At 35.0% G+C, this 14,987-nt stretch overlaps 1 protein-coding gene across 2 annotated transcripts in view; it reads left to right on the top strand.

The window, feature by feature from the left end:
- ATR (ATR serine/threonine kinase) overlaps positions 1 to 14,987 on the top strand; it is a 42,680-nt gene that overhangs the window by 21,089 nt on the left and 6,604 nt on the right. For both annotated transcript variants that reach the window (XM_037406599.1, XM_037406600.1), the window contains 16 exons: positions 31 to 146; positions 1,057 to 1,177; positions 2,095 to 2,232; positions 3,350 to 3,557; positions 4,027 to 4,205; positions 5,117 to 5,281; positions 6,431 to 6,522; positions 7,110 to 7,201; positions 7,605 to 7,782; positions 9,024 to 9,200; positions 9,576 to 9,735; positions 10,267 to 10,446; positions 11,827 to 11,969; positions 12,373 to 12,470; positions 13,591 to 13,823; positions 14,595 to 14,729. In XM_037406599.1, the coding sequence (XP_037262496.1) occupies positions 31 to 146; positions 1,057 to 1,177; positions 2,095 to 2,232; positions 3,350 to 3,557; positions 4,027 to 4,205; positions 5,117 to 5,281; positions 6,431 to 6,522; positions 7,110 to 7,201; positions 7,605 to 7,782; positions 9,024 to 9,200; positions 9,576 to 9,735; positions 10,267 to 10,446; positions 11,827 to 11,969; positions 12,373 to 12,470; positions 13,591 to 13,823; positions 14,595 to 14,729 (2,415 nt within the window). The remainder of the gene's footprint in view (positions 1 to 30; positions 147 to 1,056; positions 1,178 to 2,094; positions 2,233 to 3,349; positions 3,558 to 4,026; positions 4,206 to 5,116; positions 5,282 to 6,430; positions 6,523 to 7,109; positions 7,202 to 7,604; positions 7,783 to 9,023; positions 9,201 to 9,575; positions 9,736 to 10,266; positions 10,447 to 11,826; positions 11,970 to 12,372; positions 12,471 to 13,590; positions 13,824 to 14,594; positions 14,730 to 14,987) is intronic.

Raw genomic sequence — 14,987 nt, 5'->3', positions numbered from 1 at the left:
AACTTGGTCATGTAAACCATGCGTTTTCAGGAGTTACTGTCTATTTATGACTGTAGAGAGACACACTCTGACTGCCCAGGCTCCAGGCTTTGGAGGAGGTTTCCTGAGCATGTGCAGGAGATCTTGGAACCTCACTTAAATACACGGTATATATCAACTTAAGCAATTTCTTTTTATAACAGCTTTAAAAACTTTTCTTTTTTTCCACTAGGCTAGCAATATCGTAACTTGGGTTTGTGAATGGTCCTCTTCTGTGAAGAGTGATGTGTGTATATACAAAATTCAAATAAGTTCTTTCTATGTAAAGCTGAATTAGCACTTCCTTGAATATGATTCTCTGTAAATCAAGCAAAACACTGAGCTCAAACTTTGCCCACATCTGCCTGTTTGTCCCTAGAGCATTGTCTTACGCAACGTTTTGAAGCTTTTGTTTCCTCTGTACAAATTCTCACTAGAATTTGAGTTTGTACTCAAATCCATTAATGCCCCTTTACTTGTTACCCTTTATAGAAAGAAGTAGGAGAGGAACTCAACTGGGGTTTAATTTGTCTTTTCATTTTGTTGGATTAATGATAAAAATAATGTGAACAAAACTTAGAATGATATATGCACCTTAATTTGAAATAATTAGCAATGTTTCTGTTTCCTCGTGAAGACAGCCATGCTTATCTTTGATAAGTTTTACCTTTTTGGAAGACAAACTTTTTGGCATTTCTTGACTGCCATTTATGTTCTAGGGTTTTCCTGTCTAGAACATAATACTCAAATATTTATCAAATTTAATTTCTGAAAACTGATTTGAACAGCACTTCGAAGTATACTTAAAAATCCTTGTAATGTGTTATGTTGTTTGTATTTCACGTTTTGTTTTAAGAAGCTTTAGAATAAAAGCTTTTGGCTACTGAAAGTATTTTCTTAATGCTTTTGTAAAAGATTCAGAAGATGAAGCTTAATAAGATTCCAGTTAGGTAACTTCATAATTAACAATGTGCTGTTGTTTTTCATTATGTTAAATTAAAAAGATAGTATTATTAAATGGCTATTTTAAAATTACAGGTACAAGAGTTATCAAAAGTCTGTAAATTGGTCTAAGATGAAGAAGCCAATTTACTTAAGCAAATTAGGGGATAATTTTGCAGAATGGTCCGCAACTTGGGCAGGTTATCTTATAACAAAGGTAAGAGAATAAAGTTGCTTTCTGTATTGGTTTATACAACACTTAAACCACATTTTGGTTTCTGAAAGTCAGGGGTGGATGGGGGAATATGCCTGTTTGCTATAGGCCTGTTAAAGCACATACCTGCTTGCATCATCAAGGTAACCATGCACCTTCCCTTCCCCAACATTGTTGCTTCTTGACTGGGCTTCACAGACACTGTCAAAGCCAAAAGTCTAGGAAGCTTGCCCTTTTCCAGAGACTCTTGTATAGCTGAAGGCACCGACAAAGGCTCATGGGAAGTAGCTGAAATGCTTCTGGAAAATGTCAAATTTGCCTTCTCAGTTTCTGAAAGGTTTCTTTTGCTTTCTTATAGCTCCACAGTCCCAACACATAAAAAGTACTTGTCTTATTCTTCCTTTCCTTTTCTCTTTCCAACATATAAGTGAACCACTGAAAATTTTACTTCTAAGTCAACCACTTTAAGTAAATTTAATCAAAATACCTCAGTAGCTACACCGTCCTCTTTCTTTTTCAGACAGAAGAGTTGAACATCTTCAAAATTTCCTAGTTTTTGCAAGCTTTTAAGGGCTGAGTGCAGTTGTAAACTCTTGGCCTTAACTTAAGCATTTTTCTGTGGCTAGTACAAGCTCACAGTGATGTAGAAAACATGGAGAAGTGGAACATGTAAACAAAGCTAGGTTGTCTTTCTGTCTTACATGTATCAGCAATTGATACAAGTAGTAGCAGCTGTCATCTGGCATCCCTGTTGCAGGTTTAAGTCTGATTAAATCTTCTGTAGGAGAGAAGTATCTTAAAATTATTTGATGGAATAGAATTTGTATTTGTCAACAAAAAGAAGCCTATTAATTGTTGAGGCATTTGCATTTTTCTAATGATGTAATGATGCTTTTCATGGAAATAATATTTTTCTATAGGTGCGGCATGATCTTGCCAGAAAAGTTTTCGATTGCTGCAGTATTATGATGAAGAACGACTATAAAGTGACACTTTATCTGCTTCCGCACATCCTTGTCTATGTTTTGTTGGGATGCAGTCAAGAGGATCAACAAGAGGTGAGATGTTTGAGATGGTATTGTTCTTCATAGGAATGTTCAGGAGCTGTTCTTTGTAAGAGCTGCTCAGCTCTGCAGAGTTACAGTAGACCTATATGAACAAATTGTAGAGAAGTTAAACTCCTTTCCTGGATTCATAACATAAATTTTCTGGCAGGGCTTTGAATAAATTCATACAAAATTGTGTTGAACTGCTTTTCTGTGGATTGCCATCTGTTTCTTCAGTAGGGCCTAGGACGAGATATTATGCAGTTAATTATGACTGCAATAACATCAAGAGCTGGGGTAGTACAAAGAGGAACAGAGTGCAACAAGGAATAAATTGAACTTTTATACCTTCAAGAATTCAGACCCATATTTTTTTCTCCCCCTTGCATACACTTAAAACTTAAATGGAAAAAATATTTAGCTACCAGATTGATGCACAGCAGGATTCATAGAAATTTTGTAGCAAATCAAGGATAGGAGAGAAAAGAATCATCCAGTCTGCTTTCCTTCAGTTTGCTTTGGCAGAAGTTAGAGACTGAAAAATATGATTTACTTTCTATTAATTTGAAATTTCACAGCCAAGATACCAGAGTTTAAACATTCTGGGTGTGTAGAGGTGTGTGATGATTTTTCTTGTGTGAACGAGTACATCCACAATAAGCATCTGTTATGTATGTTAATTCATATTATGTTTATTAACAAACAGCAAGCAGGTCTTTTAGCCTGGTATTTACTTACATATAAAAAAGTAGATCTGTGATCCAGTAGCCAGTAAATAACTTGACTCTTATCAAACTTTGAGGTATTGTATTACAGCAGAAGTGCAGTAGCATTCATTGTGTCTTGAAACCTAAAATTCCAGTAATTGTGATGGTTATTCTGAATCCCAGGGTTTGCTTTTCAAAGGCTTTCTCCCTGCATGGAATTTAGTGACAACAACTGCTGCTTTGTTAGCCATTTCTTCCTCTTAAGACTGTGGGACAAACAGCTTTCAAAGCACCCCAAAATTATTAAAATATACAATTAAAATATCTAGGGTTTTAGCTTGATTTTTTTTTTGTTCATTGCTGTTTCCTATGATTTTGACGTCTATATGGCAGTTCTGTGGTTTGTCATATTGTTTGTGTAGGTTTATGTGGAGATTATGGCTGTTCTGAAACATAATGACCAGTCTACCAGGAGACTTGAAGACAGTGCATCTGATTTAAGTCAGCTGAGCACACAGACAGTGTTCTCCATGCTTGATCATCTCACTCAGTGGGCTAGACATAAGTTTCAAATCGTTATTGCTGAGAAAAACACTGGCAAGTCTAGCAAAGACAGAGGTGATTTAAAAAGTGAGTGATGCTTATTTTATATAAAGTGGCATTTACATTCTTCAAAAACTGTTTAAATTTGCTACTTCATATTATGACCATTTAAGAAGGCAATATTCAAATAATGTTAATCTGCTGTATGATTTCTTACCGTGGTATTGTGAGTTCCACGCCCTCCCACCCCAAATTCATTATTTTGAATGCCTATTGTAAGAAGTACAGATTTTAAACGAACAAAAAAACCACATTAATTTCTTGGTAGTTTTCTAAACATTCAGTTTAACATAGTCTATGCTGTCTTGTAAGGTGTAGGCTGTTCACCAGGATTGTTTTAAATAAATTATTGTTGACAGAAGAGAAAAATGGGATCTTAAATTAATCAGATTATCTCACAAATTGTAGAATAATTAACTGACTTCTGCTGCATAAGGTCATTCTTATAAATGAAACTTCAGTGGACAGGCTTTTCAAAAATGTCTTTTCTCTATAGCATCAAGTGAGGACTATGGAGAATACCAAAATGTGACACGGTTTCTAGACCTCATACCTCAGGATACACTAGCTGTGGCTTCCTTTCGTTCTAAGGCTTACACAAGGGCTGTGATGCACTTTGAATCATTTATCACAGAGAAGAAACAAAATATTCAGGAGCATCTTGGATTTCTTCAGGTTAAGTTCCTTTTGGGTTTTGTTTGTTGAATTTTAAAAAGAAAATAGACATTGATGAATAAAGCTTTGTCAGATTCTCTGGGATGGGAAGAAGAAAAGATGTAATTAAGCTCTTGCTATTGGATACAAGTGTTCTGTCATCTGTCTTTAAGCAATGTTTAGTTCTTCCCCCTTGCTTGGCATGTTTCTTATATGAAAAAGTAGTAGCTTTTTAGTGTGTAATAAAAGATTGTGAAACTTTGAAAACAGTTAAATGTGGTTTTGTTGAAAGCATAGCGTTTATTGCTTTTAGTTAATTTTGTGCCCTTTGTCAGAGAAAACATAGCCAGCTATAATAACAAACAAAACCAGCAACAACCAAAAAAAAAGCCAAAACACATTTGAAGAAAAGCTGAGTGGCTTATTCTAAAGCAGAGAAAGAGCTAATGCTAAGGGTGTTGAAAATGATTTAAATTATTTTCAAGAAGTATTTTAACCTGTGGGATGAGCCTGTTTGTTGTTACTTATGGTTTAGATTCCACAGTGAATTTCACATTGGGAAAACTTAGTATATTCCTTTTCTACCTTATGTAAAATGCAGCTTCACATTATATAGCTTTATCACGTAATAACAGGATATTTATTTTGCACTTTACACAGATGGTTTCAGGTAACTAGATGTGTTATTCTTTATTCTTTCTGTAGTAGGAGAACATGAGTGTTACAGTATGCTAAGCAAAAGTAGGGCTCAACTCTGAAAGTAGCCCAGCAAAATTGTCATTTTCCATGAAATTTTAATGCCAAGAAGTCCTACAGAGTAGTTTGTTCTCCCTTTTCAAGATGATGTGTGATTCTAAGCACATTATGTAAAATATCTTCTTGTTGTCTTAGAGTTGTTTTTAATGTACATCTCCAATTCTGTTTGAATAAAGAAATTGTATGCTGCTATGCATGAGCCAGATGGAGTAGCTGGGGTGAGTGCAATTCGGAAAGCAGAACCATCTCTCAAAGAACAAATCCTTGAACATGAAAGTATTGGCTTGTTAAGAGATGCAACAGCCTGCTATGATAGGGCTATCCAACTGGAACCTGATCAGGTAAATACAAGATAAATTCTTCTATTAATTTTTTTTATCCTTCTTAACTAACACAAGATTAAGCCAAAAATACTTCTTTAGAATATTTAAGTAAAATGGGATCATAAGAGTTTGCTGTGGCAGTTGCTGGATAATTATTGCTATTGGAAGTGTCTTATGAACTGAAACAAACCCAATAAGAGATTTATACTGTAATTGGCAGGCTTGGATTAACAGTTAGATGTTTTTGCTGGGACAGCTTACCATTTAAAGTTCAGCGTTTGCCTGGAAAGGCCTGGAATTGGATTGCTTAAATATCAATCAGTAGTGGTACATGGCAAGAGAATTATTAAAGCAGGTTGCCACAGGTTTTATTCAAAGTAATTCTGACTGCTTTTGATTGTTGACTTCCAGAGAAAATCTTCATAATATAAAAGCAGTTGGAAATTGATTAGAGAAAAGTTAAAATTATTTGTCTTCTGTTCCCCTTTCCTTTCCTTTATTTGGAACATAAACATAAGGTACTGCAAAACTAAACAGTACTGGAAAACTGTCATGCTTTCCATATGCCAAAATGAATACAGGCATGTGATGACAAGCGCAAAAAGGAAGCTGAAGACATGTATTACCCATTCTATATTTAAAATACTCTTCTAATGGAAGCTGGTAAAAACTTTCCTAGGCTAGGATATCCCTATGGTTTCTTACACTTCCCTATGAGGCAGAGGTTATCTAGCGCAGCTGATAACAGGTATGGTATAACAGAGTGTTTTGATGGCCCTGCTTCATTCCCAGAGTTTGAAAATGCTTTCATGAAGAGTGAAATTGCTGTGAGGTTTGGGTTTTTTTCCTTCCTGTGATTTTTTTCTTCTAGTTGTTGCTCATTTCTTTAAATATTCACACTCTGATTGGGGTTTTAATAAATCACTGTCAAACTATATTTGTGGTGAGGTACATTTCAAAAACAGCCAGTGGTGATTTTTGGTAGTCATAGACCTTTAATTTTGAATATTCATTTAGATTATGGTGCAATTAGTTATGCTTTTTCATATTATAAGAAGCCTCCGAACGGACATATTTCTTCCTTCAGACTACCATGAATTTCATCAATGTATTGTGGGTGGTTTTCTTCATATGGTAGTTTGTTTTTTTTTCCCCTTCTATTTCTAGATTATTCATTATCATGGTGTAGTGAAGTCCATGTTAGGCCTTGGCCAGTTATCTACTGTGATTACTCAGGTCAATGGAGTGCTTGCAAACAGGTACTGTAAGCATCTAATACAATGTTTATTTGAGTAATACGAAGCTCATGTGTTATACCTGTGTCTCACTGACCATTTTAATGCATTATTAAGCATTTGATGCTATCGAGCATACCTAGCAGTGTGAAGCTAGAAAATAAGGGCTTTGTCTAGAAAATTTTTATTTCTAGTCTTCCAGAAATGTTAGTACTTCCTTTCTGTACTGTGTGCACTGTTGATATGTGCTTTAATTTGTTAAATAGAAACTTTATTCGTGTCTTGGATGCTATTGGTTCCATAGCTATTCTGTAGCCTAGTAGGGTAAATGAACTGAAAGATGGTAGTTTTTAAAATGTACCCTAGAAGTTAAATACACTTGGAAATTGCATCTGTGGCATCATGTTGTACAGCTATTATGTGTTATCAGTGCATACCCTTTGGTTTTATTGAATTTTATTAGAAGCAAGCTTACCTTGCATCTTCTTAAGTAAGAGAACTTTTTTACAAATAAAATTTGATAATATGATGTAGGACTAACATACTGAGGGGGAAAGGAAAAAAAATTGAGTTTAGCATGCACTTTTATTGCCTTCATTTTCTTCTAATAGGTCTGAATGGATTTCTGAACTGAACACTTACAGAGTAGAAGCAGCCTGGAAACTGTCAAGATGGGATTTACTGGAAAATTATTTGGCTTCAGGTAAGTTGTCGTGATATCAAAATATGAATACTTCCTTGCATTTCTGAACAAATACATGTTTTAGTCTAATAATCTTGAATCAAGAGGCAGCTACTGTAATTTTTTAGTCTTGGGTTCTGCTGGCAGGGGGGTTGGTTCTGACAGTCTTCTAGACTTTGTAAATGTATTTGATTGTAAACCATATAGCCTTTACGCAGAAATTTTTAACTGAGCATAAGGGCAAATTTCTTCTGGGTTGGTTTGAAGAGGGTGCCTCGTGGCGTGGAATTATACAGTATTTCTAAAATTAAATCAGTCAGTTCTGAGAAACTTATTTTTCCAGTCATATGTTAAGACAAATTTGCGTGTTCTGATTAAGCTGCTTAAAGAAACAGATTTTGAGAGGCTTTTGTTCTCCCCAAAGATGTGAAATCCACTACTTGGAGTGTCAGACTAGGACATCTATTATTATCAGCCAAGAAGAAAAATGAAGCAGCTTTTTATGAAACTCTCAAGGTTGTTCGAGCAGAACAGATTGTACCCCTTTCAGCAGCGAGCTTTGAAAGAGGATCCTATCAGCGAGGATATGAACACATTATCAGGTTTCTAATTTTTCTGATTTTCTGTTTTCAAGAAATGGATTTACAGAAATCACATAATTACGTATGCAGCAGCAGGAATTTTCCATTTCCACAATAAATGGTACTCATGTGCATTTTCTGTCACCTCTTTTTTTAATACTCGCCCAGTTGGAAACCTTTGATAAATTGGGAATTTACATTTGTCACCCATGAAAAATATTTACAGTGGAACTGTTGGGTATAGTCTTTCAGAATCAGCAAGCAAGTTTATATAAATACCAGGTAATAAAAAATCAGTGATTTAATTCCGTGCTTAAAGCAGTACATACAGGCCAGTAACTCTGTTAAGAGCATGCTTTCAATCTGTATGGTGGCCTAAAAGCACTCCCCACTTTAATCAGTAAAGAGCAGTGAGAATACAAACCCCATCCCTCTCAGTAGTTTTACCTTTTTTAATAAATTTTGAAGTTGGCTGTAGTAGACTAAAAAGTGATTAGCGTTTTTTTAATGTTAAAAGCTGAATGCTTCCTCTGCACTGTAAATGCATCCTTATGGCAAGATATTGCATGAAATTAGACAGTTGAAATATATATTTCTTAATTACTTAATAATCCTATAATATGGTTGGTAATTTTTGCAGTGTGGTTTCATTTAGGAAATGGAGTTTGAGTATTGAGAAAGCAGTGTTTCAAAATAAGTTTGATTTAGCTGTTGGTCTGGGCTACTCAGAAGACACTTTTTCCGTTAGACATACTTAGTACACTTTGACACTGCCAATGAGAACACAAGTGTTTACAAGCTCTCAGCTTTGCAGCTTTACAGTGACAGCTAATAGTAATGGTATTTTTAAGTAAATGCAATCACTTTTATTGTAAAGGAGGTGTTTAAGTAACAGATAGTATTTTACCTCTAAAATGGTACTTGTTGAAAATACCTGAATTTTTGAGGATTTATTGCTAAAAGGAATGGATAGAAATGTTTCTAAAGGTTGACTTTCTCTCCAAGTGATATTCATTGTCTCTGTGTTCAGCAGCTTGGCAAAGGAAAAGTGAGAAAATGACTAAATCAGTTCAAAAATCCTTGATTTTGTGTGTCTGGTTTTGCTGCTTTTTTGCTTTTAAAAGAAATCTTACTCTTTGAAGTTACTCACATGGCCAGCTTTTAGAAAGAGAGTGGCAATTTTTTTTTTTATAAAACTTGCATAAATCTCAAACAGCAAACAAGTTTCAATGATTTTTTTTGCCTTTGTTTTTCTAATACAGGTTGCATATGCTGTGTGAGTTGGAACATAGTATTGGACCAGTGTTTCAGCAACCAGATGGTGACCATGGTAGAGATTCCCTGAATTGGTGTGCTCGTATTGAAATGACCCAAAACTCTTACAGAGCAAAAGAACCCATTTTAGCACTGAGAAGGGCTTTGCTTAGTCTCAGTAAAAGGTGAGAACATGACTATTTCTTGCCTGTGTTGTGTTCTTAGTAATATTGTAGTTTTCCTTATGTGTGTTAGAAGATAAAACTTGGAAAATTTGTGTTGTAGCAATCTTCTCCAATGTTACATGCGTTCAAAATAGAAGGGAAAAAGTGGTGTCCATGGTGGTGGGGAGGAAGGCATAATCAGGGGGAAAGAGTATTTGTTTCTAGGCCTACACGGAGAAAAGGTGAAACAGATGTATTACTAATAATTTTAAATTATTTCTATGTAGTATATAGCTTATTGAGAAATTCTGTGCTTCAACTTGTGATATTTACTTCAGATTGTACAGTAGCATTCATCACTGAAATTTTTCGTTTTCTGCCAAAATATCTCTGCAGCCAGGATTACAGTGAGCTTGTTGGTCAGTGTTGGCTCCAAAGTGCTAGAGTTGCAAGAAAAGCCGGTCATCACCAGACTGCATATAATGCTCTTCTGAATGCTGGGGAATCTACACTCTCAGAACTTTACATAGAAAGAGCAAAGTGGCTCTGGTCCAAGGTAAAGAAAATAAAGATGGAATTTACTTTCTTACCTGCAAGAAAATAATCTTTTCAGTTTTCTTCAGGTAAAAAAGGCACAGAATCAGTATGCATAATCCAAAATATGTTAGCTGGCACTATCAACACATTCTGGTTGCAGTTGAGCAATGGGAATTTTTTACTTCCAGCTGCTAGTCAGCCCTTTACTGTATCTATTAACTCTCCTGGCAGCTATGTATAAAACTAGTGGGTTACCTGCCTCTGTCAAAGCAGCCCAGGCAAATTTAAATTATCTTTTCCTTAATTTGTGTACTTTTAATAGGGGTAGGCAGCAAACATGGGAGCAATTATTGTGGTAAACCTAAAAGGACAACAGTGCTGAGATAACAAAGGAATATAAGAATCACTTGATGTCAGTAATATTCAGTTACCAGAGCCAAAATGATCTAGAACACGCCGAGGGACATAGCTTTGCCTTAATAACAACTATAAGATTGACGTTCTACATCTGTCTTATTGAATGTATAAAATGTTTTCCTCTTTCCCTTAGGGTGAGGTTCATGAGGCACTCATTGTTCTCCAAAAGGGAGTTGAGTTATGTTTCCCAGAAAATAAAGCACCGTGCAGTAGCAAAACTCAGCTCATCCATGGTCGGGCAATGCTGCTAGTGGGTAGATTTATGGAAGAAACTGCTAACTTTGAAAGCAATGCAGTTATGAAAAAGTATAAGGTAATATACTAGTGTTAACAAGACAGCAGTTTTGAATAATAATATGTACCTTAAGTAAGCTATTATTATGCTTCTAATGGTGTCAATCAAGGATAACATCAGCGGAATTAAATGGTGTATCAGTGTGTAGGAGGGAAGTAGGTTTTTTGTAAAGATTTAACTATCTGGATTAGCTTTAATATAACACATCAATGCAGGAACGTCTACAGTTCCTAACAGTGGGAACTAAGAATACCTAATATAGCTCTTTTAAAGTAAAAAAAACAAATTACAGGAGCATGGCTTTTTTCTTGTGCATGCACAAATTAGAATACCTCGATAAAGTGTGTGCATACTGAAATAAGGTGATGACACATTGTACTACTCTTCAGGGTTACTTCTCTCTCTGGTGGTGACTTGTAACTTGCAGTCTCTGTTGAACTAGGAAAAGGGGCAGATGGTGTGTGTTTCTTCAACAACACACTGCTACACTGTTTCATCTTACTACACCAGTGAAATACTGTTTGGCATTGATTAATATTGCCTACTAAATGTGTAGTTGATGCAGTGCTTTATGCTTCCTTAGAAGTAGTATGCCTCCTATCCAGGTTCTGACATTTGATACTGTTAATAGTTACTGCTGTCCTACTAATTAAAATACTTATGTAACAGTCATTTAGAGAAAAATTTTAACAGTTGTATCAAATCAAATGAAGGTTTAAATAATGGAAACTAATGAAATTTTGGAGGATTATATTAAAATACTAATGCTTAGAATTCTCTACTCTCTAAATATTGGTGCTGGAAACAAGCCAGTGTTATTAGAGAATGGATGTTCTACTTGCTGTGTTATTTCTTTTCTAATAGGTGTCACAAATTTTTGTTTCATTTTGGTTTTCTTTTAAACCACGTGATTTAGAAGGAAAACAGGAATGTGAAAAACATAAAATCATAGAATCATGTAGGTTGGAAAAGACCTTTAAAATTGAGTCCAACTACTGACAGCCTGCACTTCCATTTTTCAAAAAACTGTGAGAACCCAGTATAGAGTTGATCAGGAACTTGATTATAATATTTTTAAAGAAACAGTAATATCTGAAATTTTTAAAGAAACTATGGATTCTCTGTAATCCTGTTGTGAATTATCTTGCTGTCTCTAAATCCAAAAGGTATTTTAAGAACAGACTTTTAGTTTGTACAGGCATTTTTCTTGGGGCAAAATTATAATTTTTTGAGTTACAAAGTTACAATTAATACTTTTTTGCGTGTACTTTGCACAGAGGTAACTAATACAAGATTCTTGTTTCTTAATACTTTTTTATATTATTATTGGGTTGGGTTTTTTAATTTTAAATTTAGCATCCTTTCAAAAGTAATTATCTCTTCTTGATTTTGTTGCAGGATGTTACGGTTTTCTTGCCAGAATGGGAAGATGGACATTTTTATCTTGCTAAATACTATGATAAATTAATGCCAATGGTAACTGACAACAAGATGGAAAAACAAGGAGATTTGATTAGATACATAGTTCATCATTTTGGGAGGTTAGACCCTGGGGGAACTTTGCTTAGGTTCTATAGAAGGTTGACTATTATACTGAAAAAAATTTATAGGAATGTATTGTCTTTCAACAATTCAAACTGACTCGAATTTTTCTGCAGTCATGTCAAACAAAATACTGCATGCTTCCTTTTTGTTTTCATACCTAATTAATTTTACTTCTGGCTAAGCAATTTTCTGTTTTGTGCAAGACAATTATTTTATCTGCAGTTTTGATTACTAAAAACAAAGCTTTGTTTAGTAAGCTTTAGCTGTTACAGATGGATTAAAATCATGAACATAAATTTCTAAAGTCCAGAATGGAATGTGAAAGAATTTAGGATGTAAAATTTGTAGTGTTTCTAATGTATATCATTAACATGCTGTCATTTCAACATGTAATCACAGGTCTCTGCAGTATGGAAACCAATTCATCTATCAGTCAATGCCAAGAATGCTATCTTTATGGCTGGACTTTGGAGCAAAAGCATATGAATGTGATAAAGGTAGAACTTTTTTTTCTAGTACATACTTCCTGTGCCATACTTTTGAGTATATGATAGAAAGAGCGGTGAAGTATACTTACAGTTCTTTGTTTAGCTTTATTGCCTGTGGTTATATGGAAACAAGAAAATACTGCTATTATTTTAAATTACAGGATGTTAATATGCAAGGGATTATTAATTATTTTAATTAACCCTTTTTTAAAAATACATAATGAGATAACATTGCTTCTCAGGTAGTTTAAGTCAATGAACAGGTTTAGGGAAAATCCTTAATGTCACCAGTCACCTCTCCTAAAATGCTTCATGAGTAATGAGTAGTGGTTTTGTATGCACCTGCTACGGTAAGGTGTTAGGCTTTGAGGCTTTTTTCCAGTGTCTTGCTTCCAGTTGATGAAAGAATTTTGCTGAAATTTAAATGGGGGGGTGGGGGCAGGAATCCTGTAGGCAGCATCAAGGCATTTGAAACTACTATCATAGATGCATTTTGGGTGGGAGATACTTCTGTACAAATGAGAATTGCAAACATTGCCTGCATGTCTAGAGTGAAGCAGATAGTTGTGGCTTCTTGATCTTGACCTGGTTCTGTACACTTAGGTCAACTGAATTTAGCTGCAGGCACATGAGATGCTGCTTTTTGTGTTGTCGATGTGCAGCTCATGCTGGGCCCTCAGGGGCAGGCATGGAGATAGGAGCAGATGTGCTAGTTTCATCCCTTGTAAAGGTTTTCTTTATTTTCGCTCCACTAAAGATCATTGGAGTTCTTTTACCAGAGAAATACATGGAGTGTTTTTGTTTTGTTCTATGCCATTGCATCATTTTGGAGGAATGATAATGTTTTATTTTGAAGGTGTAAGGAGAGCTTTTCTGATATTGTCTGTATATGTCCCTGTTGTCTGTGCTTATTTCCTGTTATTCTGATTAGTTAAATAGCATATGTATTGTCATTGTATATTACGTTAAAAAGAACGTTACAGTAGGAGCTTTTCTTTTGCTGCCTTTGGTGGGGTTTTTTTTTGCTTATGAAAATTACCAACAAAATATGTTTGTGTGGCTGTGATTTAAATTGCATTTCAGATGGGGGAAAAAAGGGAGCATAATCTTGTCCTCTTGTGTTTTTCAGCTAGTCGTTCAGAACGTGTTCAAATGAAAAATGATTTATCTAAAATAAATAAGGTGATTACAGAGCACACAAATCACCTGGCACCCTACCAGTTTCTGACAGCTTTTTCTCAGTTAATCTCCCGAATCTGCCATTCTCATGATGAAGTCTTCGCAGTTCTGATGGTGATTGTTGCTAAAGTATTTTTAGCCTATCCACAGCAAGCAATGTGGATGATGACTGCTGTGTCCAAGGTATCTTGATAAGTATAGCTACACCTGTTATTACGTTTGTAAAACTATTTTCATCAGAGAGAAATGTCACTATACCCTATTTTACTTAAAGATGATAAGGAATGGAGAGTTTCCATTGCTGTGATACAGTGTTGTGGAACAGGGTATCAATGTTGTCACTGCAAAAGATTTTATTGTAATCTAAAGTTCAGATATTACAGTTAAAATGTTTCAAATTAGGTTGCTAACATGCGTCCTGATTTGCATGATGTATTAGGAAAGGAAATTTGAAAAACAAATGAATTGGGTGGCTATGGACAACAGATTTTGTTGGTTTTAATATTGTAAAAGTACTTCCAGTTTTATAATCAACTCTATGCCTTCATTAAAATGAGATAGACGTACCACTTAGTCCTAATACTTAACTGGTAGTAGGGTTGTTCCAAAGCAAATTAGAAAGCATCGTGCATACTATTTCTTTAAGGCTGGTGAAATAACATTCAGATCACTAGCATATTCTTGAATATTGGCTTTTATGTTGTGGGACTCCCAAGAATGGTTTCGTAAAGATAATACCCCCACACACAGACACACACCCCAACCGTACCACTTGAGTACTTGTTCAGGTCCCAAATTTTGGTTGGAGAACTTCCTTCTCCAGATAGTAGATACTAGAGTATATTAATATAGTAGATAGTAGAGTATATAAATTACTGGGAGGGTGTGGGTGTTTGGATTCTTTAATGGATTTGACTGTTGTTTTAATAAATGTTAACTTTGCTCTTTTTTCAGTCTTCTTACCCTATGCGTGTCAATAGATGCAAGGAAATTCTAAACAAAGCCATCCACATGAAGGAATCTTTAGGAAAATTTATTGGAGATGCAACACGCCTTACAGATAGGCTGTTAGAACTATGCAACAAACCGGTAATTAAAAACATAAACCAATTAATGCATGTAATAGGATTATTCAGAAATGTTATAGAAAAAGCTTCTTCTGATAGCTTTCATTAGCCAATTCATTACATCATTGCATCTTAACTTGTAAAAGATTTTACTTTTTACTTAATAAAAATATTCAGAAGAGTAGAAAATAGCTAGACATTGAGCACACTTTAAAATATTTCAGTACCTAATGGTACATTTCACAGTGCATGGGCTTTACATTATTCGGTGCTTTCATGT

The sequence above is a fragment of the Falco rusticolus genome, chromosome 13 (assembly GCF_015220075.1).
Source record: "Falco rusticolus isolate bFalRus1 chromosome 13, bFalRus1.pri, whole genome shotgun sequence".
NCBI lineage: Eukaryota > Metazoa > Chordata > Aves > Falconiformes > Falconidae > Falco > Falco rusticolus.
The sequence above is the reverse complement of the archived record's forward strand: the minus strand, read 5'-3'. Positions and strand labels throughout refer to the sequence as shown.